General features: G+C 51.9%; 1 protein-coding gene across 3 annotated transcripts in view; it reads left to right on the top strand.

Annotated features, from left to right (window-relative positions):
* The window catches only part of ACTN1 (actinin alpha 1), a 93,192-nt gene that overhangs the window by 64,513 nt on the left and 8,869 nt on the right, over positions 1–19,810 (top strand). For all 3 annotated transcript variants that reach the window (XM_037832460.1, XM_037832458.1, XM_037832459.1), the window contains exons 8-16: positions 1,969–2,054; positions 8,648–8,740; positions 9,787–10,017; positions 12,877–13,024; positions 16,047–16,197; positions 16,783–16,891; positions 17,448–17,588; positions 18,402–18,584; positions 18,880–19,014. In XM_037832460.1, the coding sequence (XP_037688388.1) occupies positions 1,969–2,054; positions 8,648–8,740; positions 9,787–10,017; positions 12,877–13,024; positions 16,047–16,197; positions 16,783–16,891; positions 17,448–17,588; positions 18,402–18,584; positions 18,880–19,014 (1,277 nt within the window). The remainder of the gene's footprint in view (positions 1–1,968; positions 2,055–8,647; positions 8,741–9,786; positions 10,018–12,876; positions 13,025–16,046; positions 16,198–16,782; positions 16,892–17,447; positions 17,589–18,401; positions 18,585–18,879; positions 19,015–19,810) is intronic.

Raw genomic sequence — 19,810 nt, forward strand, 5'->3', positions numbered from 1 at the left:
TGACTTCCCTGTTTCTTGCTGGGTTCTGTGTGTCCTGGACCTTCCTAGTTGGGCCTCCTCATTGGGGGCAGTTCTGGGGTTTGGCATAAGAGCATTCTTATCAAAGCTGTGGTCCCGGGGTTGGAAACTCAGCTCTTGAGAGCCGTGAAACCCAACTTCCCACCTCCCACCAAGAAGGCAGCTCTGAGGGTGTGAGGAGAAGTTGGGGGCATCCAGGGAGAGTGGGGGGCCACATGCCCACGAAGGGATGGTCGTCTCCCTCATGAGTGGGAGCAGTCGAGGTCATCTGGTTCCCACCTCTGCTCTTGCCCTCTTAGCACGAGCTCGACACACTGTGGTCTCTTTTTCTTGACTGTCTTCCTCAGCCCCAACGGCTCAGGTGCCATTTTGAAACACTCCTGCTCCGAGTTGAGGGCCTGGGAAGGCACCGTGGGGCAGAGAGAGACTGTGGTGGAGTCTGAAACTGCTTTCTTTCCCCTCTGCTCCCTGCTTCCCCCTCCCACCAGTGGCTTTTTTTATTTTTAAATTTTATTAGGAACATTTTCAGGTATATACAAAGTATCCAGAATAGTAAAATGAGCTTCCTTCTACCCATTATCCAGATATGACAGTTATTGAGATTTGTCATACTGCATCTATATTTTTTCCTTTTCCTTTTTGCTTTCTTTGTTGAAATACTTCAAAGCCAATCTCAGACATCTCATCATTTCACCCTGACGTACTTCAGAATACATACCTTAAAAATGTGGCTATTTTCTTATGTAACCACCTAACAAATTAACAATAATTCCTTGATACATCTTCTGCTCAGTTCGTAATCAGACTTCCCTGACTGTGGGAAAAATGTCTTTCTAGAGTTGGTTTGTTTTTGTTTTTGTTTTGTTTTTTAATTAAATTCAGTTTTATTGAGATATATCCACATACCATACAATCATCCATGGTGTGCAATCAATTAACTGTTCACAGTACCATCATAGTTATGCATTCATTACCCCAAACTACTTTTGAACATTTTCCTTACACCAGAAAGAATAAGAATAAGAATAAAAAATAAAAGTGAAAAAGAACACCCCCATCCCACCCTATTTTTCATCTAGTTTTTTTCCCCATTGTTCTACTCATCCATCCGTACGCTGGATAAAGGGAGTGCGATCCACAAGGTTTTCACAATCACAGTCACCCATTCTGTAAGCTACATTGTTATACAGTCTTCTTTAAGAGTCAAGGCTCCTGGGTTGGAGTTTGATAGTTTCGGGTATTTACTTCTGGCTATTCCAATGCATTAAAACTAAAGAAGGGTTATCTATATAGTGCTTAGGAACGTCCACCAGAGTGACCTCTCGACTCCATTTGAAGTCTCTCAGCCACTGAAGCTTTATTTCGTTTCATTTCGCATCCCCCTTTTGGTCAAGAAGATGTTCTCAATCCCACGATGCCAGGTCCAGATTCATCCCCGGGAGTCATATCCTGCATTGCCAGGGAGATTTACACCCCTGGGAGTCAGGTCCCACATAGAGGGGAGGGCAGTGAGTTCACCTGCCTGGTTGGCTTAGCTAGAGAGAGAGGACCACATCTGAGCAACAAAGAGGCACTCGAGGAGATAGAGTTGGTTTGTTTTTAATCAGGATCCAAACAGGCTCCACACAATAGTTGTTACATTTCTTGGGTCTTTTCTAATCTGCAGCCGGTCTCTGCTCCTTCCTCCTTGTATCCCTGCCATTGAGCTCGTTGTCGTCCTATAGAACGCTCCTTACCCTGGGTTTGTCTGTTTGCTTCCTTGGGGGCATCATTTACGTCGTTCCTTTACTCATAGTCCTGTAAAATGAAGTTGGCACTAGAGGCTGGTTAGATTCAGGCCCAAAGTTTTGGCACAAAGACTTGGTGGTACCACGAGCTTCTTTCTGTATCACACCAAGAGGCGGATCGTGTGTTCATGAGCTGGCTTTAACTCCAGATCTTTCTTGACAGACATCGTCGGAACTGCCCGCCCGGATGAGAAAGCCATCATGACTTACGTGTCTAGCTTCTACCATGCCTTCTCTGGAGCCCAGAAGGTACCTGGGGGCCCCCAGCTCCTTCCATGCCCAGCACACCTCATGCCAGACTGCATCCCATGCCCTCTCACTGCCCCTGCCTCTCCTGGTGACAGGGATCTGGATGGTTTGGTCTCTTGGGTAGAGTTAGCAGCTGGTTCTATAGTGGCGTGTTGCTCTTGCTTGGCTCTTTCCGCACCCTGCACCTCACTCCCCTCTCTCATCTTCCTTCACGATCTCCGAGAACATTGTGCAGGAGCTCACCCTGTGGGGTCCAGGCGACTGGCTTAAGCAGGAAGGGCTGCGTTCAGCCAGGGGTGGTTCTGCAGGCCTGGCAGGCACCGTGGGCAGCCACCCCCCTGTGCCCACGTCTGTGGAGGCAGGTCTGGGGTGGGGACACATTTTCATAGTCAGGGAAGGGAGGTCCCTCCCGTCCTCACTGATCTGTTTGCAGAGCTGTCATAAATCCTGTCTTGCTGCTGGCAGACACGATTTAGCAAACCTGTCCATAACCCCTTTGGGCCTCGGGGCCTTCTCCTGCGTTTTGCCTGGAGGCCCCACGTGGTTACCCAGAACTCTCTGTTCCCCTGTCCCCGCCCTAAGCACTGCCCCTAGGAGGAAGGGAGGGAGGGAGGGAGGGAGCAGGGAGGAGGAGGGGGTGGGCGGCTGTGGACCCCTCCCTCAGTATTGCTCAGGGAGGCCTGGGGTTAAATCCAGGCTTAGCTCAGGTGGCAGGTGCCGCTCCCCCGGGTCTCCCCATAGGCAGGACCCAGAAGCAGCACAGCCTCCAGCCTACTGCACTCACAGAGCCACAGGCTTGCCCTTGGCGGCTTTGATCCGCGAGACTGTGCTCTTGCAAATTCCCCACCCTGGGCATGGAGTCTGAATGACCTGTCTTGGCATGCATGATGGGAGTGTTTCCGTCCTGCCCCCCGCCCATCGCCCCTGCTGCCATCTCGTGCCTTTTCTGGATCGTCCATCTCAGATTCGGCCCCTCTCCCCTCCCTGCCTTTCTCCTTCCACCATCTCATTTTTTCTTTTTCTGCTCATTCCCTTGTTGTCCGTCCTTCTGTCTGTCTTGTGTTCTCTCCCTGTCCAACCTAGCTGTTTTGGTTTACTCTGTGCTGCTGCTGCTCACTTTCTCCTCAACCTCTTCTCCTTCTCTGTGCAGATGTGTAGGCACGCTAAGGCCGGATGGGACGGCCATGTGACCTACTGTTTCATGTCACTGCCACGCCTTCTCGGGTGCCCAGAAGGTGAGCTCTCCCTCGGCCTCGCCCACTCTCCCTGCCACCCTTCTGCCCATCTCTTCCGTCCTTCCTGGACACCCCAGCAGGAGCCCCTGGAGTAGAAGGAGGGATTAGAGAAGCCCCTTCCTCTCCTTGCAGGGCAGCAGGACACTCCCTGAACCTTGCCAGAGAACCCCAGCCTCTGGGTGGCCTCCTGAGTCTCTGTTCCCACTCACCAGGCACAGTGGATACCACAAACAGGAAAGAAGCTTCTTGTCTCAGCTCCTTTCCTGGACCCGAATCAAAGGCCCCTAGCTGTGGCAACACAGCTCTTGGCTGTTCCTCCTGACCATTCCCTTAAACATCTAGGTCCCCTTCTCTTCTCTCTGCTCCTCGTTCCTGCTGGGGCAAGGCATCATCTTGAATTTAACCAGCCGCCAGGGCAGGTAGAAGACTTCCTCCTTCTCCCTGATGTCCGGGCCAGAGGTTCAGAGCCCTTCCTGATGCTTCCCAACCAGGCCTGCCATGGACAGTCGTGCAGCTTACACATTACACAAGGGTGCCACAACTAAAGGGCTCTGTTCATATTGTAGACATTGAAGATTTGCATATTTATTACTAGAATTATCCAGTGGATGGCAGTAAAAATATCCTCTTATAAAACTAATATGACAGCTTTCCGATAGGAGTGCCTTGAGGAAGAGGTGCTTTTAAGAAAATTATACAAAGCACATACATGCCAGCAGCAGCCGTGCTCCCTGCCTGGGTGAGCACCCAAGACCATCTCTCCCGCTTTCCAGGTCTCGTGGGCCCTAGCTGAGGATGGGGAGAATGGCTCCCACCTGGAGGCTCCCTCGTGGGTGCCCCGGCCCTCCCAGGCTGCTCAGCCCTCTCAGCCCCTTGTCTGGCCTGCCTCCTGCTTCCTCTTTCTCTGCTGCGGCTGTGCTCTCTTCTTGACCTCCTCTGGCCCCTCTTGCCCCACCTTTGAGCATCTACCTCCTGGCCTTGGCTGGCCTCCCAGCCCTGGTGACCTCCGAATCTGCTGCCCACGTCCATGGCTGGACTGAGCTCTCCAGTGTGGGCTTTCCCCTCTTTCCAAGTCTCCCTCCTCCTCCTCCTCCTCTCCCCAACTCCTTCAGGGGCTCTGTCCAGGGCTTCATGCCTGCTGACACTGGCCTTACCCATCTCTGAAGCCTTCCCTGTGTCCTGGCTGTTGACAGTGCTTGACAGCGAGTGTGTGTGTGTGCGTGTGCGTGCGTGTTTGGCAGCCTGCTTTTTCCCCACCAAATCTCATACTGTGTCCCCCATGCCTTCTTCCCTTCCACTCATCCCTGTTGCAACCATTTCATGCTCCTTTTGTCCACATGAAGGATGAGGTTTCTTAAAGGAGAACCAGCTGGGTTTGGGGGGTGGTGGTGGTGGTGGTGGTAGCAGTGGTGGTGGCAGTGGGGCGGGGGGGTTCTTCTCATGTCCTGGGCCAAGAGCCTTCCCCAGAGTTGTCCCCAACCACTTTGAAGACTTTGGACGACTGCTTAGAGCTCAGCAGGACAGCGGGAGGGATCCCCACCTCTCCTTGCAGGGAGAAGGAGGGCACTTTGTTACTCACTCACATGAAGGAGTTGTCCTTGTCTTGACTGTCTCCATGGCTGGGTGCAACGGGGAGGAAATCTTCCCAAGCCCATGCCCAGTGTTCTCCATCCTCTCCACTGTCTTTCTTTTGCCAAACTTTGGACAGAGGATCTAGAAAGGCAGTAGACTCTAATGTACGTGTGTGCAGATATGTACACATATGTGTGCAGTACGTGTACCCATATAAGGTATGTGAGTTTGTGTGACTGATTTTCCTTGACACATACAGAACAACTTCTGTCTGACACTTTGGCTTTGGTTCTAGTCCTTTCTCAGCTCTCCTCTTCCCTCCTCTCCCCATACAGGGATTGAGACGGGGTGGAGAACAAGATTTTATTTATGTAGTTTGTCCTTTAAAGTTCATGGTCTACTGGGAACTGTTTCTAAGAAAGTACCCTTTAAAGCACGCACTGGATCTGACGCAGGAGTTTCTGAATGCTTTTGGGGGGTAGATGGTACTGTTTGCCTCCATTCATATAGTGAATAAAGTTACTTTATCACTGTTGTGTGAATTTTCTAAGGGAAAGAAACCCTGTTCCTGCCCTCAAGGAATTCATGGTCCCTCTGGGTAGACCATATAAAAAAGAAAGCAGCAGCCAACAGTGACTGCAGTCTAATCAGGGATGGGACAGACTGCAGGACAGTAGGACATGGACGAGGTTTTCCTCAGGAGGCCCCTGAGCTTGAGGGTCTTAAGGGCAGCAAGTGGAAGGCTGGGAAAGGGGAAACCCTATCCTTCAGGAAGGTGGTCACGGCCTGTGCAAAGCTTAGAGGCAAGAGAGAAGAAGGCATATGAGAGAAGGCAAGTCGGCTCCAGGCCAGGCTCTGCCGGTGGAGCCTGAGGTGACAGCTGGGGAGCCGGGCTGCGTTCCCCACGGTGTCCACGCCTCTGTCCAGTTACGCAACCCTGCCCGGACCCACCTTGGGGATGCCCAGAACTTTCATCTGGGAACCCTGCTGATCTGGGAGCCTCATTAGAGGGACACCAGGGCTGGTTGCTGATTTGGGACAAGAGGAAAGACTAGGCAGTGGGTAGATGTAGGAGGAAAGAAATGGGCGATTTTAGCTAAATTGGGAGAAATTTTGACTAAAAATGCCAGAGATGATTTCTCCGTGGAATCCATGTGGATCTGTGGGTGGTGGTGGTGGTGGGTGGCAGAGCCATGGTGTGTCCTTTGACCAAATTTGGATGTTTGATGTCCCCTTAATTGAGGATAGGTCCTTTCTTGATATACCCATGCCAGGTAAATTGATGCTGAATTTTAGAGTAGCGGTTTGGCTTGTGTTTTGGTTGGGATTGCATAGTGCTCCGGGGATAATAGCCCATAACTTTAAAAAAATAACTTTTTAATATAAAATCAAGTGTGTTTCTAATATTACAACTTAAAGCAGTTACGTTTTAAACACGAAAATACAAACCAGGGAGAGATAAAAAAAATTTCTAGAAGTCTTTTGCTTTTGTACTTAATCATTTTGCTTCTGCCTACAGAATTTTTCTCAGTCCATTGGTGACTTTGTGCTCACGTTACTTCATCCGATGCGGATTCTGTTGGCATCAGGGAGGCCCAGGCATTCTGTTTTGCTTCTGACTTGGGTTTCAGAGCAGTCCACATCCTCTGCAGGAAATAGCCTGAAGCCACAGTTTTCCTAGGACTTTCCTGAAGTTGCTTCAATTTCTGAGTTCTCTAAGGAGGACAAATCTCTCCTTTATGCTTTGGAGCTAAAGCAGTCTCTCTGAGATTCTTTTATACTTGGCCTCATTGAGAACCTCTCTCCTAAATCCCCCATAGTGCTTGGGGTTCTTGTAGCCATGGGGAGAAACGTTAGAAAATTGGACGATTGGAATTCCGGCTCCCACCATCAAAAGGGCCTTGCCTTCCACTCCAGGGATTCTGACGTGGAGGTTTGTACTACACTTGTACTTCCTGAGCCCATCTTACCTTTTGGGCCGAGGTCGGGGATTGGCTAAACCCTTTTTTATTTAACCCCGTTTCCTGAAGGTAACGATGGGAGCTGGACTGTCACTCGAGGCGACCCTGACCAAGTTTTCAGATCAGGCCAGTTGCCTTTTCTAAAGAAAGAACTATTTTTCCTGATGCCCATGCTTGGTTTCCAGAGGCAGATTTCTGGGTTAGAGTGATCCGTTTTCTCAGTTAGACTCTCATTCTGGTGAGGCCAGCCCGGAAGGGGGTAGGCTGAGACAATGTCTTGGGAAAGAGGTTGGATCTCTGTGAAAAGTCCCCAGGAGGCCCCTCTGGAATCTCCCCGACTTCATCCAAAAGGAGCCCTCTTTGACCCCGAGAAACAGTCAACAGGGTTTGAGGGATAGATGAGGCTGAAGGCCCACAGGGCCTGTCTCCTAAAATCCCGCAAATGCAGTCTTCACTCAGTCCATCTGTTTGATAGCGTGACTCACAATTCAAAGTTTAGGGCCACGGAACCCAGGATTTCAAGATGAATCAAGAGGATAAAAGGGTTAAGGTGGACCTGCCTTTTTCCAATAAAATCATGGCAGGGGCAGCTGCTTCTTGCTGCAGTGAGTGGTTACCTATGATTCTTACCCTTTTGTTAAGCACATCTGGCAGGTGTCTTTGCAGCCACCCTGTCCTCTTACATAAATGTCGGCACAGAGAGGCGAGCGCGTTGGCCTCCCCCGGCCCCCTGCTCCAGCCTTGCCTTCAAGAGACGTAGACTTGTTGCCTCCGGGCAGATAGGTGCCCCCCACCCAGCCTGTGTGGACACATTGGCCTGGTTCCCCCATGACCCTGTTCTCTGTCCATCTTCTGGGATAAGCTCCAGGGAAGGAAATCCCCTCCTTGTTGCCTCTTGGGATTCCCCGTGGTTCCTTGGTGGCTTTCAAGAGGCATGAGCAGTAGCTGTGGCATCGTCAGGAAAGAGCTGAGTTGGGGGAAGGGGATGAGGATCTAAGGATGTGATTTATGATCTTAGTTTCTTGAGATGAGGCCTCTTCTTTCTACCCCTTAAACTGGGCATCCTTTGTCATCTACCGGGCCAACCTTCTTCAGGGTCTCAGGAGGCATCTGTCTCCTCATAAGCAGATCTCCTCCCGCTCCCAGGCTGTCTTCCTGCCTGTTTACCCTGGCAATAAAAAAAGAAACACTGAGTTGACCTCCCCTTGTGCTGGGATGGGATGCACACAAGAATATAACTGAATTTAAAAATCATCCAAGCACAGTGGATTTAGGAAGGCCAGCACCCTTGATGTTCTCTAAAGTGCTTCAGGCTTGAGAGATCCTGGGATCCTGAGGGGCCCCACTGCCAGATGGTGAGCATCTTATCCAGGACTCCAAGATTTGAATTTTCATGTCTCCAAGATCCTGGCCAGTCCAGCCAGAGGCCCTGAGCCTTGGAATCCCAGTGTCTCCACTTGGCACTCCAGGATAGGCTTGAATTGTTCTACCTCTCCACTCACTCTGAACATTTCAATGACATCAGTCCTTGGATTAGTTTCTTCCCAAGATGCATGTTGGGCCTCAAACTCGGGCCCTCCTCCAGGGGCCCAGTTCAGCCACCAAGACGTCTAGCCAGGCTCGCGAACCATGGGACCTGGCCATGCTCTGGCAAAGAGGATGGTTAGCAGGAGAAAGGAGGGATGCAAATTCAAAGCCTTGTCCTTCCTACCACGTGGAGCTGTGGGGGTTAGATGGCTTTGTCAGTGCGGGTGTGTACCTGGCACCCAGTGCCAGGGGTGTGTGCTGGGGGTGTCTGATGACAACATCTGTGTCTTCTTGCCAGGCGGAGACAGCAGCCAATCGCATCTGCAAGGTGTTAGCCGTGAACCAGGAGAACGAGCAGCTCATGGAGGATTACGAGAAGCTGGCCAGTGATGTGAGTACCCCCTGGGTCCTCCTGTTCTGGCCCCAGCAAGGCCTGAGAGAAAAGGGATCCCCCAGAATTATACCTCCAATCCCATCCCTGAGGCGTAGTCCCTGATCCCAGAGCCATCAACCCAAACAGTGGGCCAGGGAAATCCCTGCACCTCTCTAGGCCTCAGTTTCCTCACTTGTCACGTGAAAGTTGAGCTGGGGGATCTCAGAGGCCATTCCCACATGGTATGCTGCTGTTCTATGGGTGTCACATAAACCAGGAAGAATCGTGTCTGGTTCTGGCTCAGGCTCGCTTTAGCAGCTGGCCCCATCTAGGGGACATGGAGGGAGAGTGTTGGCTTTACCGTTCCACCACTGATTACATTTGGGATAAGTTTCCACTTTCTGGGGGCAATCACAGCACTTAACCCCACAGGACTCCTAACTGTTAATGAGTTGCTTCATATGAGTCCCTGGCACCTTCCAAGTGTGCAATACATTTCCTCTCATCACCTCCACTCCTCCCCTGTCATCTCTACCACCGCCACCGTAGCTCAAGAAATACAAACCAGGCTGTTCCCTTCCCGTGCTCCAGGCCAGCTGTCTGCCGCAGAAGCCGGCCTCTTCCCTTTAGAGTCAGGGACCCACCTTCTAGGCTCCTAGAAGGCCAGGTGGTGAGGACAATAGAGGACAGCTGTGTACCCCACCCATTGTATTGATGAGGAAACTGAGGCCCGACCTGGTAGCGGACCTAGAAAGAGAACTCCAGGTCTCCTGCCTCTTGGCCGAGCTGTCTTCCCACCGGGTTTTGGGATTCTTCCCCCAGCAGAGCAGAGAGGTTGAGAGAGGCTGGCTGTGTGTTAAACGTGCCCCAGTAGTCAGGTTTCATGGAACCTGTGGGTCTCAGGGAATGCCCTGGAACCTGGCCTCGTAGCCTGGGAATGCCCTGGGATGCTAGTTGGGAAAGAGTGATGGGGAGATTGGAGAGACCACTGCCAGCACACTCCCTGGGGGTGAGGGGCCGCCGGCCCTGGCACACTTCCTCCCAGCATCCTCTCCCCCTCCCAGCTGCTGGAGTGGATCCGCCGCACCATCCCGTGGCTGGAGAACCGGGCGCCTGAGAACACCATGCACGCCATGCAGCAGAAGCTGGAGGACTTCCGTGACTACCGGCGCCTGCACAAGCCGCCCAAGGTGCAGGAGAAGTGCCAGCTGGAGATCAACTTCAACACACTGCAGACCAAGCTGCGGCTCAGCAACCGGCCCGCCTTCATGCCTTCCGAGGGCAGGATGGTCTCGGTGAGCTCAGCGGGGCGGGTCCTGGCCTGCAGGCCCCCACCAGGACTCGAGTCTGGGCCCCCCACCCCAGCCGCCTCCCTCCCTGAGCTTCCCCTAGCCGACATCTATGGCAGGAGGCGGGGTGGGGAGGCTGTGTTTTCTTGTGCCCACTATGCCTCTCCAGAAATGATTTCCCGAGCCCTGTGCAAAGGCCGCCTGACCTCCCCGCCCCCCTTCCAGAACCACCTGGGCTTGAACCTGAACCCTGCTCTGCAGTGTGGGGGGCCCCCAGCCCACCTCCCCCCTGGCTTCTCTGGGTCAGGCTTGCCTTTCCAGACCCTGGAGCTGCCACCCCGACTTCCCCAGCACACACCACACCCTCATCATCTTCATGAACAAAATGCTCTGGACATATTGAACCAATGGGGCATAATTCAATATCAATAAAGATAATTTTCACTTCCATAGAATCTTGTTTAGGCACTTAAAGAGAAAAAAAAACCCTTTTATCACTTAGACAAGTAGTAGAGTTTTTGGTAGGCTATTTCAAAGACGGAGATAAGCACAATACAGAAATAGGAAATCACCCATAATTCCACCCAGTATCACGTTTTGGGGTTTTTTTTTTTAATTCAATTTTATTGAAATATATTCATATACCATACAATCATCCATGTGTACAATCAGGTGTTCACAGTACCATTATATAGTTGTGCATTCATCATCACAATTTTTTTTTTGAAATAAATTCAAAGTTACAGGAACAGTTGCAAAAACAGTACCAACCCCACACACAGAACTCCAACACACCCCGACCCCTCTCCCCTGACAGCTCAATCCACCAACCCCAACATGCTGCCACATCGCCACCCCCTCCCTCCCTCCCCACCCACCATCCATCATCCATTGCTCTGTCCTCCAAACACACGAGAGCCAGCTGCACACATCCCCAAACACACACCACAACTCACGTATACACCTCCCATGAACAAGAACACCCCCCCATGCAATCCCACCAAGCGCAGCCAAGAAGTACAAGAGACCCAACAACTACACAAAGCCTACACTCCACACCTCCCTTTGCTTATGTCTCAACTGTGTCCCTTCGAGCCACCTGTCCTCCATCCTCCAATCCCATCCAAGTTCATCCCCAGCATTCAACCGTCATCTATCTAGACTCTTTTTTTTTTTTCAGCTGTGGAAACACACACACAGCCTAAATCCTCCCGCTGCAACCCCCCCCCCCCACCAGCCCTCCACCAGTGGGATCAATCACACCCAGAATGTTTTAATGCTCTTTCCCACCATCCATTACCAGATACCTCCCCCCACCCCAAACAGCAACCCCACACTCATCTCTCACAAATCAATTTTTGAACATTTTCATTACCACACACAAAAAAGAATAAGAATTAAAGTAAAAAAAAAAAAAAACACCGAAAACATCCCATACCTCTCATCTCTCCCTATTGATTTACTTTTTGTCCTCATTTTTCTATGCATGTGACCATACATTGTATAAAGGGAGTGGGAGCCACAAAGTTTTCACAGTCACACGGTCACACAGTGTAAGCTATATAGTTATACAATCATCTTCAAGAATCATGGCTACTGGGTTGCAGTTCAGCAATTTCAGCTATTCCAATATACTAAAAACTAAAAAGGGATATCTATCTAACGCATAAGAATAACCTCCAGAATGACCTCTCGACTATTTGAAATATCTATTTGTTGATGGGAAATGACCCATAATTCTACCCAGTATCACTTTTTTAAAAACATTTTGGAAAAGATTCTTTTAGTTTGTCTGTATTAATGTGATTTTTAAAAAGAATTTCAAAGCATGTATTTTTTAATAAGCTGCTTTTTTTAAAAAAACCTAATGTTATGTGTGACCAGCTTTCCATGTCATTAAATTTTGTTTCTTTTTTTGTCACCTTTTTTTTAATGTTCTTTATCTCCCTTTGCCCTGTCCTTGAGACTTGGGGAGAAACGAGGTATTTTATGAGTCAGGGAATCATACAGAAGAAAATTTAATAAATAAATAGAGCTTTTGTCCTTTAGAATGACGATTAAGGAGAACACATGGGCATAGAAGGGCAAGAAGGGAAGAGAACAGGGCAAGATATGCAGGGTGGGGGTGGGCAGCTTTTGACGTGGAGTGTGCAGTTTAGAAAACTGCAGTCCTTTCTCAGGTCGCAAGGCTGAATCAGTAGCTTTTAGGTGGCCAGAGCCACTGGTAGCCAGAGGGTGCTTCGTGCGAATTAGAACAAGCTGTCCCCTCCTCCGAGTGGATGCAGCCTGGCAGCGGGGCATGTGATGGGGAGAGTGGTGTGCAGGCCCTGATTCAGCCCCGTCACCCCCTCAGCCAGGCAGCCTGTACTGACTGCACGGGGTGGCCCTATAGGGTCCTCCCATCTGCAGGGTGGTGTGTGTTTGTGCTCAGCATCTGTCACTCTCCTCAGAATGTTGGCCAGCTTGCCCAGGTCAGGGTTCCCTGCAGGCTTGGGGTTACCTCCCAGCACACCTGATCCCTGCCCCCATGAGTGGATCCGGAGTGTGGGGAGGCTGGAATGCCCCTGCACCTGCTTGCCTCGTTCGGTCCCTTGCTCTGTTTCCCTGGCTGGCCTTAGGACATTTCAGAAGCCGGTCCTGGGGCAGAGGGGAACTTGGGTTCTTCTCCCACTGGGCTCTGCACCCAAAGCCCATAGCTGGATGACCCACGTGGCCTTGAGCCCCTCTCCCTTCCCAGGAGGCCTACACCTGCCAGCCCAGGGAAATCCCAGTGGCACTTGGCCAGGGTGGATATGGCAGAGAAGCTGGGTAAGACAGCTGTGGAGCAGCTGGGGGGGTTCTGAGCTGCCCCTCCTGTCCCCACAGGACATCAGCAATGCCTGGGGCTGCCTGGAGCAGGCCGAGAAAGGCTATGAGGAATGGCTGCTGAACGAGATCCGGCGGCTGGAGCGGCTCGACCACCTGGCAGAGAAGTTCCGGCAGAAGGCCTCCATCCACGAGGCCTGGACAGACGGTAAGGCCAGCCTGACGCCCTGCCTCCCGATCCTGTGGGCTTCCAGACTCCCCTAACCCAGCCGCCAGCCATGACCCCTGTCTTCTCTTCCTTTTTGTTTTGTTTGGTTTGGTCTTTTACTAGTTCTGTGACATTGGGCAAGTTCCTTAATTTCTTGGTCACCTCCGTTTCTTCATCTGTAAAGTGGGGATAATAATAGTACCTACCTCATAGGGTTATGAGAATTAAATGAGCTAATACCTGAAGCACTGAGAAGAGCTCCTGGCCTGGTGAAGTGCCATATAAGTGTTCATTGTTCTTGTCGTCCTAATTGTTTCTTCCTCCCCTGCGCCAGGTGGGCTGGAGTTTGAATCCTGGCTCTGCCTCTTAGAGGTGACATAAATTTAGATCAGTGGCTTAACCTCTGGGCTTCAGCTGCCTCATCTGTAAAATGCAGCTGAGGATGGTGCCCTCCTCCTAGGGTTATTGTGAGGTGCATTTCATGCTTAGCACAGGGCCTGGCACATACTTCATACTCAGTTGATGGTAACTCCTGATACTTCCATCCCCAGAGCCCTTGCATTAGCTCATGTGCCCTGTCTCCCCCATTACGCCAACCTTGAGGCACCCGGGAGAGTCTGGAGACTGCTCCTTGGCAGCCAGAGTTACCGCTGAAGAGAGAAAATCATACCTGGAATAGTCTCGCCCTCAGAGCCGGGCCAGGGCTGGGGAGAGGAGGGGTTGCCCATCTCCTAGGTCTCTGTTGGCCACTTCAGCTGGAGCCCCTGGGGGCAGATCTCCTTGGCTTGGCAGGGGGGAGCCCAGTGCCCCGGGATGCCCCATTCAACCCTGTTTTATGCTCCTCAGACCTGGAGGTGAGTACCAAGGCCACACCCGATGGCCATGTGTGGCCTTTGCGGGGGCTTGGCTTGGTGGGGAACAGGTCTGCCCTTGACCTGGCTAAGGGGGCTTGGGCTTAGCTCCTGTTGTAAGAACATATGCTGGGCTTTGTACCCAGTGATGGGAGCTTGCCGTCCCCCCTTCCACTGTGCATGTTCGGGGTTATTTACCCAGGTGTGGGTGGTGCAGAGTGGAAGCGGGGTGTGGGAATTACACTGATTCACCCACATGCTTCTACTGTGGAGGCTAACTAGCCACCAGCAAAGCTGTGAGAAGTGCTGGCCTGCAGGAAGGACACATGGGCTTTTCTTGCCCTCTAACCTGGGAATTCCATCTCTTGAGCCTGTCTAGAGAATTGACCCCAGACACGAGGGACATCACGTACATGGAGATAGTCTGCAGTAGTGCAAGCCGAGGAACCTAAGTAGGGAGGGCAGTGAGTGGTTAGTCGATGGTGGATCAGCCACCGGATGGGATGTACAACCCTAAAGTGGTACATATGAAGACCATGGAGCCAAAGTGGAAATTCACATCATGTGCTGTTAAATATTTTGAAAATAAGAAATGTAATTTGTATGTACCCTAGGGTTTTAACTATGACAGCAGGCAGAGAAGAAAAGGCTGAAAAGGAGTACAGAAGTAATTTAAAAATGTTTAATTGCAGTAACATCCAAAACATAAAAGTTGCCATTTTAGCCATTTTTGAGGATAAAATTCAGTGGCATTAATTACATATACAATGTTGTCCTGCCATCACCACCATCCATTACCAAAATTTATGACCCCAAACAGAATCTCTGTACCCATTAAACAATAACGCCCTCTTCCCTCATTCCCAGCCCCTAATATCCTCTAATCTACTTTCTGTCTCTAGGAATTTGCTTATTATTAGTATTTTATATAAATGAAATCATACACTATCTGTCTTTTTGTGTCTGGCCTATTTCACTGAACATGTCTTCAGGGTTCATCCATGTTGTCATGTGTCAAAACTTCATTCCTTTTTATGGCTGAATAATATCCATTGTACGTACATTCTGCATTTTGTTTATCTGTTCATCTGTGGGTGAACATTTGGGTTGCTTCCACCCTTTGGCAATTGTGGATCATGGTGGTATGGTGTGGGCATTGGTGTGCACATAACTGTTCAAGTCCCTGCTTTCCATCCTTTCAGGTACTACCTAGAAGTGAAATTGCTGGGTCATATAGTGTATTTCTATATTTAACTTTTGGGGGCACCTCCAAAACGGTTTTATCGGATTTTTTTTTTTTTTTTTTCTGTTTTCTAAACTTGTTATGATGTTATATTATTCTGGTTTAAAGTAAAAGAATAGCGGGAAGGAGAGAAATGCCATATTGGGACACAACCTGTAGCCTCCCAGCCCAGCCTTACTTTTCCGAGACAAACTGTGTATCTGTGATGGGTGTAGACACGGAGGGTGGGGATGGGCCACCAGTCCTGTGCTAGATGGTTCACAAGGCAGCTGGCGAGCATCATCTCACGACAGTCCCGGGAGATTGTTTCTCATCCCCACTTTCTTTGAGTAGAAGTGGAAATTCAAGAAACGCAAGACCTTCCCCTACAGCCCCTAGAGCCCTTACAGCCCCTATGGAGCAAGTGTAGTGCACTTGTGCCAGAGAAGGCTCTGGCCACGGGGAGGTGATGTGCAAAAAAAGCTGGACACGCCAACTGCACTGGAGTAGTGGGAGGAGGGAGAAGGAGCTACTGTGCCGATAGCTGGAGAAATTCTAAAGGCTGGTCCCCCTGAGGCACTCCGATGGGTTTTTGACTAGTTATACCACAGGGCCCGGATCATCGATCATCGTGTTTCCCAGCTATTTGTAAAGTTGACCTTGTGACCTGTATGTTCCCACGTTCCTGCACAGGCTTCATACTTACCCATTTTTAATGACCCTGCCAGTGCTCCCTTGAGGGTAGCTTGCCTGACCGTTCCCCATAATTGGATGGCCTGGTTGCTCATCTTTTTTCTTGCAGTGCTGACAGTTCTCCAGTGAATATCATCCTCCTGGGGATGGACCTCCGGAGGTGGAGTCCCCGGGTTTCTGGGGGCCCGGGGAATGGTGGGCAGAGGAGATGGGTCCCGGCTCCTGCTCAGCCCTGCGTCTCCCTCTCTTCTTCCAGGCAAAGAGGCCATGCTGCAGCAGAAGGACTACGAGACGGCCACTCTCTCCGAGATCAAGGCCCTGCTCAAGAAGCACGAGGCCTTTGAGAGCGACCTGGCCGCCCACCAGGACCGCGTGGAGCAGATCGCGGCCATCGCGCAGGAGCTCAAGTAGGCCATGCCCTCCCCGGGCCCTGTCACTGCCAGGTGGCCCCTGCGAGGCGCTGGGGCTCCGTTTTCTCAGCTGCAGTGGGACTGTAGGGTGTGGCTGCTAGAAGTGAGGAGGGTGGGTACACCCAGGTGCCCGGGTGGGAAGGGGGTCCATACAGAAGACAGAGACCATCCCCTGCCCCCACACCCCAGGGAAGGGGGCTTGGCAGCCTTTGGGTGCGGAAGGAGCCGTGACTGTGCCCTTCCTGTCACAGGACTTCCCTCTTTACCTGTGACTAGAGCAGGACCAGAGGCTGGCCACACCTTGGCTCAGAGCTTTCTCACTGGGTTCAGCAGCCCCTGTCATCAGACATCAGGGTCAAAGCTGGTACCATCTCCAGCCTTGGAGAGGAGGACTGTTGGCCTTCTTTGGTGCCCTCTCTGGGAGAGCCTGGGAAGGCCTCGATGCAGGGTGCATCCCTGGCCCTCCTAGCACCTACGAGCCCCCTTCCCACCTCCTCCTCCAGCTCCAGCCCCCAGGAGAGGGCGAGCAGGCCATGGAATTAGCACAGCTCATCTGACTCTTCCTCATCTCTTCCCTCCCAGCGAGCTGGACTATTATGATTCACCCAGTGTCAACGCCCGTTGCCAAAAGATCTGTGACCAGTGGGACAATCTGGGGGCGCTAACTCAGAAGCGGAGGGAAGCTCTGGAGGTGAGGTTCCCGAGGAACACCCTGGCCTGACGTTCACCGCTCTGGCTGCCCCTCTTCCTGCTTCTTCACTCTCTTTGCTTTGGGCTAAAAGACGCCCCTGGGTTCCCCAGACACTGCCCCCCTCCACCCACCCCCGCCCACCTCCAGCACACACACACTCCTGGCCTGACTGTGGAGGGTTCACGAAGGCTGTGACTGGGACTTGAGACTCCACCCGGATGAGACGCCTCTTCTCTCGCTCTAACCATATCCCATCCTCCCAGCCTGGTGCGCTCATCGGCTCAACCCCAGCCATCTGAGAACTTCCCCATTCCTCAAGCTCTCTGTGGGCAAGGCTGGCAATGCCAACGTGGGGGTGGTCCACAGACCCCACATTAAGAATCAGTGCCCCACAGAGAGCCCCCCTTTTCTGCCCAAGTTAGTCCTATGCTCCCAGACCTGGGCCTGTTGGGACCCCCAGGAGGCTCTTGAGGTTATTGCAGGGTGTGGGGTGGGTGGGGAATTCCGGATGTCGCTGCTGAATCCTTCCTCCCCTTACCCCACTCGGCACTCCCAGCGGACGGAGAAACTGCTGGAGACCATTGACCAGCTGTACTTGGAGTACGCCAAGCGGGCCGCACCCTTCAACAACTGGATGGAGGGGGCCATGGAGGACCTGCAGGACACCTTCATCGTGCACACCATCGAGGAGATCCAGGTGCATCCTCGCCCTGCCCTGGAGGCCGGTGGCCACGCGGGAAACAGGAACAGAGCCCACACCCCCTCAGGACCAGCCCCCTGGGATACACTGAGGACGAGCATCCCCTGGATGCCGTAGACTTGAAACCTTTTCACTGTATTTATTTTGCCTAGGCAATATGTGCACATGGTACACAACCCCAGAGATAAACAGGTTGTACGATGGGGTCTCTCTCCCACCCCTTGTCCTTAGTGTCCCTCCCCAAGGTAAGCAAGACCAGACTGTCTGTGCATATACACTTATTAGCAAACAGATTTTTTAACATATTCTCCTGCCCCATTTTTTTTTTAAACACAAGCAGTCACTTTTACTATGTGCTGTATCCTGAACCTGGAGTTTTAATTTACTTAGCGGTTCTCTTGGAGCTCATTTCATATCAATAAATAGCTTCCTTGTTCTTTTATACAGCTGCAGAGTGTTAGGTTTAAAACTTTTTACAAACAACTAAGGAGGCCTGGGTTGGGGAAGTCACCTGGGAGGCAGACTCGCCGGGGTCCCCTTGTTTACCATCCCACTGTGGGATGGCGAATGACCCAGGGTGGGTGCTGCCAACTTCACCAGCTCCAAGGATGAAGCTGTTGCTTTGATGGCTCGGCCTTCCCTTTCCCGGGACTGGCTCTGCCATCCTGGTTCTCAGCCATGAGGATCCTTGACTGATGCCCCTGGGGCTCCCAATTGGGACGGGATTGGACATCCAGTGGCTCTTCTACTGACCTCTACTGTGGTTCCCAAAATGACTCTGCTTCTGCTGCATCCCCCATCTCTTCCCAGGGACTGACCACAGCCCACGAGCAGTTCAAGGCCACACTCCCCGATGCTGACAAGGAGCGCCTGGCCATCCTGGGCATCCACAACGAGGTGTCCAAGATCGTCCAGACCTACCACGTCAACATGGCGGGCACCAATCCCTACACAACCATCACGCCTCAGGAGATCAACGGCAAATGGGACCATGTGAGTTGAAGGGCTGGGCAGGGCCTGGGCTGAGCCTTTCTAAGTTTCATAAGAGCAGGGTGCCTCTTCTATTCACTGATTGTCCTTGATTTCACTTTTCTCACTGTCACAAAGCAGACCCTCATTAGTGGTCAAAGTAATGAATGACCAGATTTCCAGGACACGTTGGCCTCTTCAATCCTGTTCCATTACTGTCTGACGCCTTCCTCTCAGGATGGGACCTCCATTTCCTCACCTGAAATATGGGGCAGATGGCTGTCCCATCCCCGATGTCCCATGGTGGTTCCCTCCCCAGGTGCGGCAGCTGGTGCCGCGGAGGGACCAGGCCCTGATGGAGGAGCATGCCCGCCAGCAGCACAACGAGCGGCTACGCAAGCAGTTTGGGGCCCAGGCCAACGTCATCGGGCCCTGGATCCAGACCAAGATGGAGGTAGGTCCCGCCCCTTCCCAGCATCATCCCAACCAGCCAGGCTTGGCTGGTCTCCTCCAAGGGGCAGGACCCCTGAGGACTGTGGGCTCTGGACTGAGGGGCTATGACAGGGGAGGCCTGATGGATTGATCCCAACATCTGGTTTGGGAGCAGAGACCAACACAAGGACACCATTAAAGAGCCACACAAGGTCTCACAGGAGGATCGGCTCTTGGGAGGACTGCTTTGGTTTAATCCCTTTGGCTCATCTGGTTGACCAGGTCTTCCCTTCCTCCGTGACTGCTCCTTCTATGCAATGTGCTCGCTCAAAGAGAATGATATTCCCCAAAGAGCCATACCTCAGTCAAGCACAGAACTTTTTGCTAAACTGTGTGGGCTAACTGGAAGGGTGCTGTAGAAGATCAGGGGAAGGACACCACTTGGGTTAGGGCACAGCCTCCAAGCTCCTCAAGGTCAGAGACCATGTCACCTTCACATTTGTGTCTCCCCCAACCCCACCACCACCTGCTTAGCACAGGTACATTGTAGATGCTCAGCATGTATCTGCCAGATTGAACTGAATGGACAGAAAATGCTTTCGTGAACAAAGATTGTTTACGTGGGTGAAAGGCAGACAGACAGAAATGGGGATTAGGCCTGGCCTGCAGAGAGGGGTGGGATGCAGTTGGGCCAAGGCAGGCAACCCTAGCAGAGTGACAGCCTGGCCACTGGGGTGAGCCGGGTGTGCTAGAGCAGGGAGACACTGGCTCAGTGGGCACGGAGAGGGTCCCTGGGGTGGGCAATAATAAAAACAAGG

This window comes from Choloepus didactylus, chromosome 4 (genome assembly GCF_015220235.1).
Source record: "Choloepus didactylus isolate mChoDid1 chromosome 4, mChoDid1.pri, whole genome shotgun sequence".
Lineage (NCBI taxonomy): Eukaryota > Metazoa > Chordata > Mammalia > Pilosa > Megalonychidae > Choloepus > Choloepus didactylus.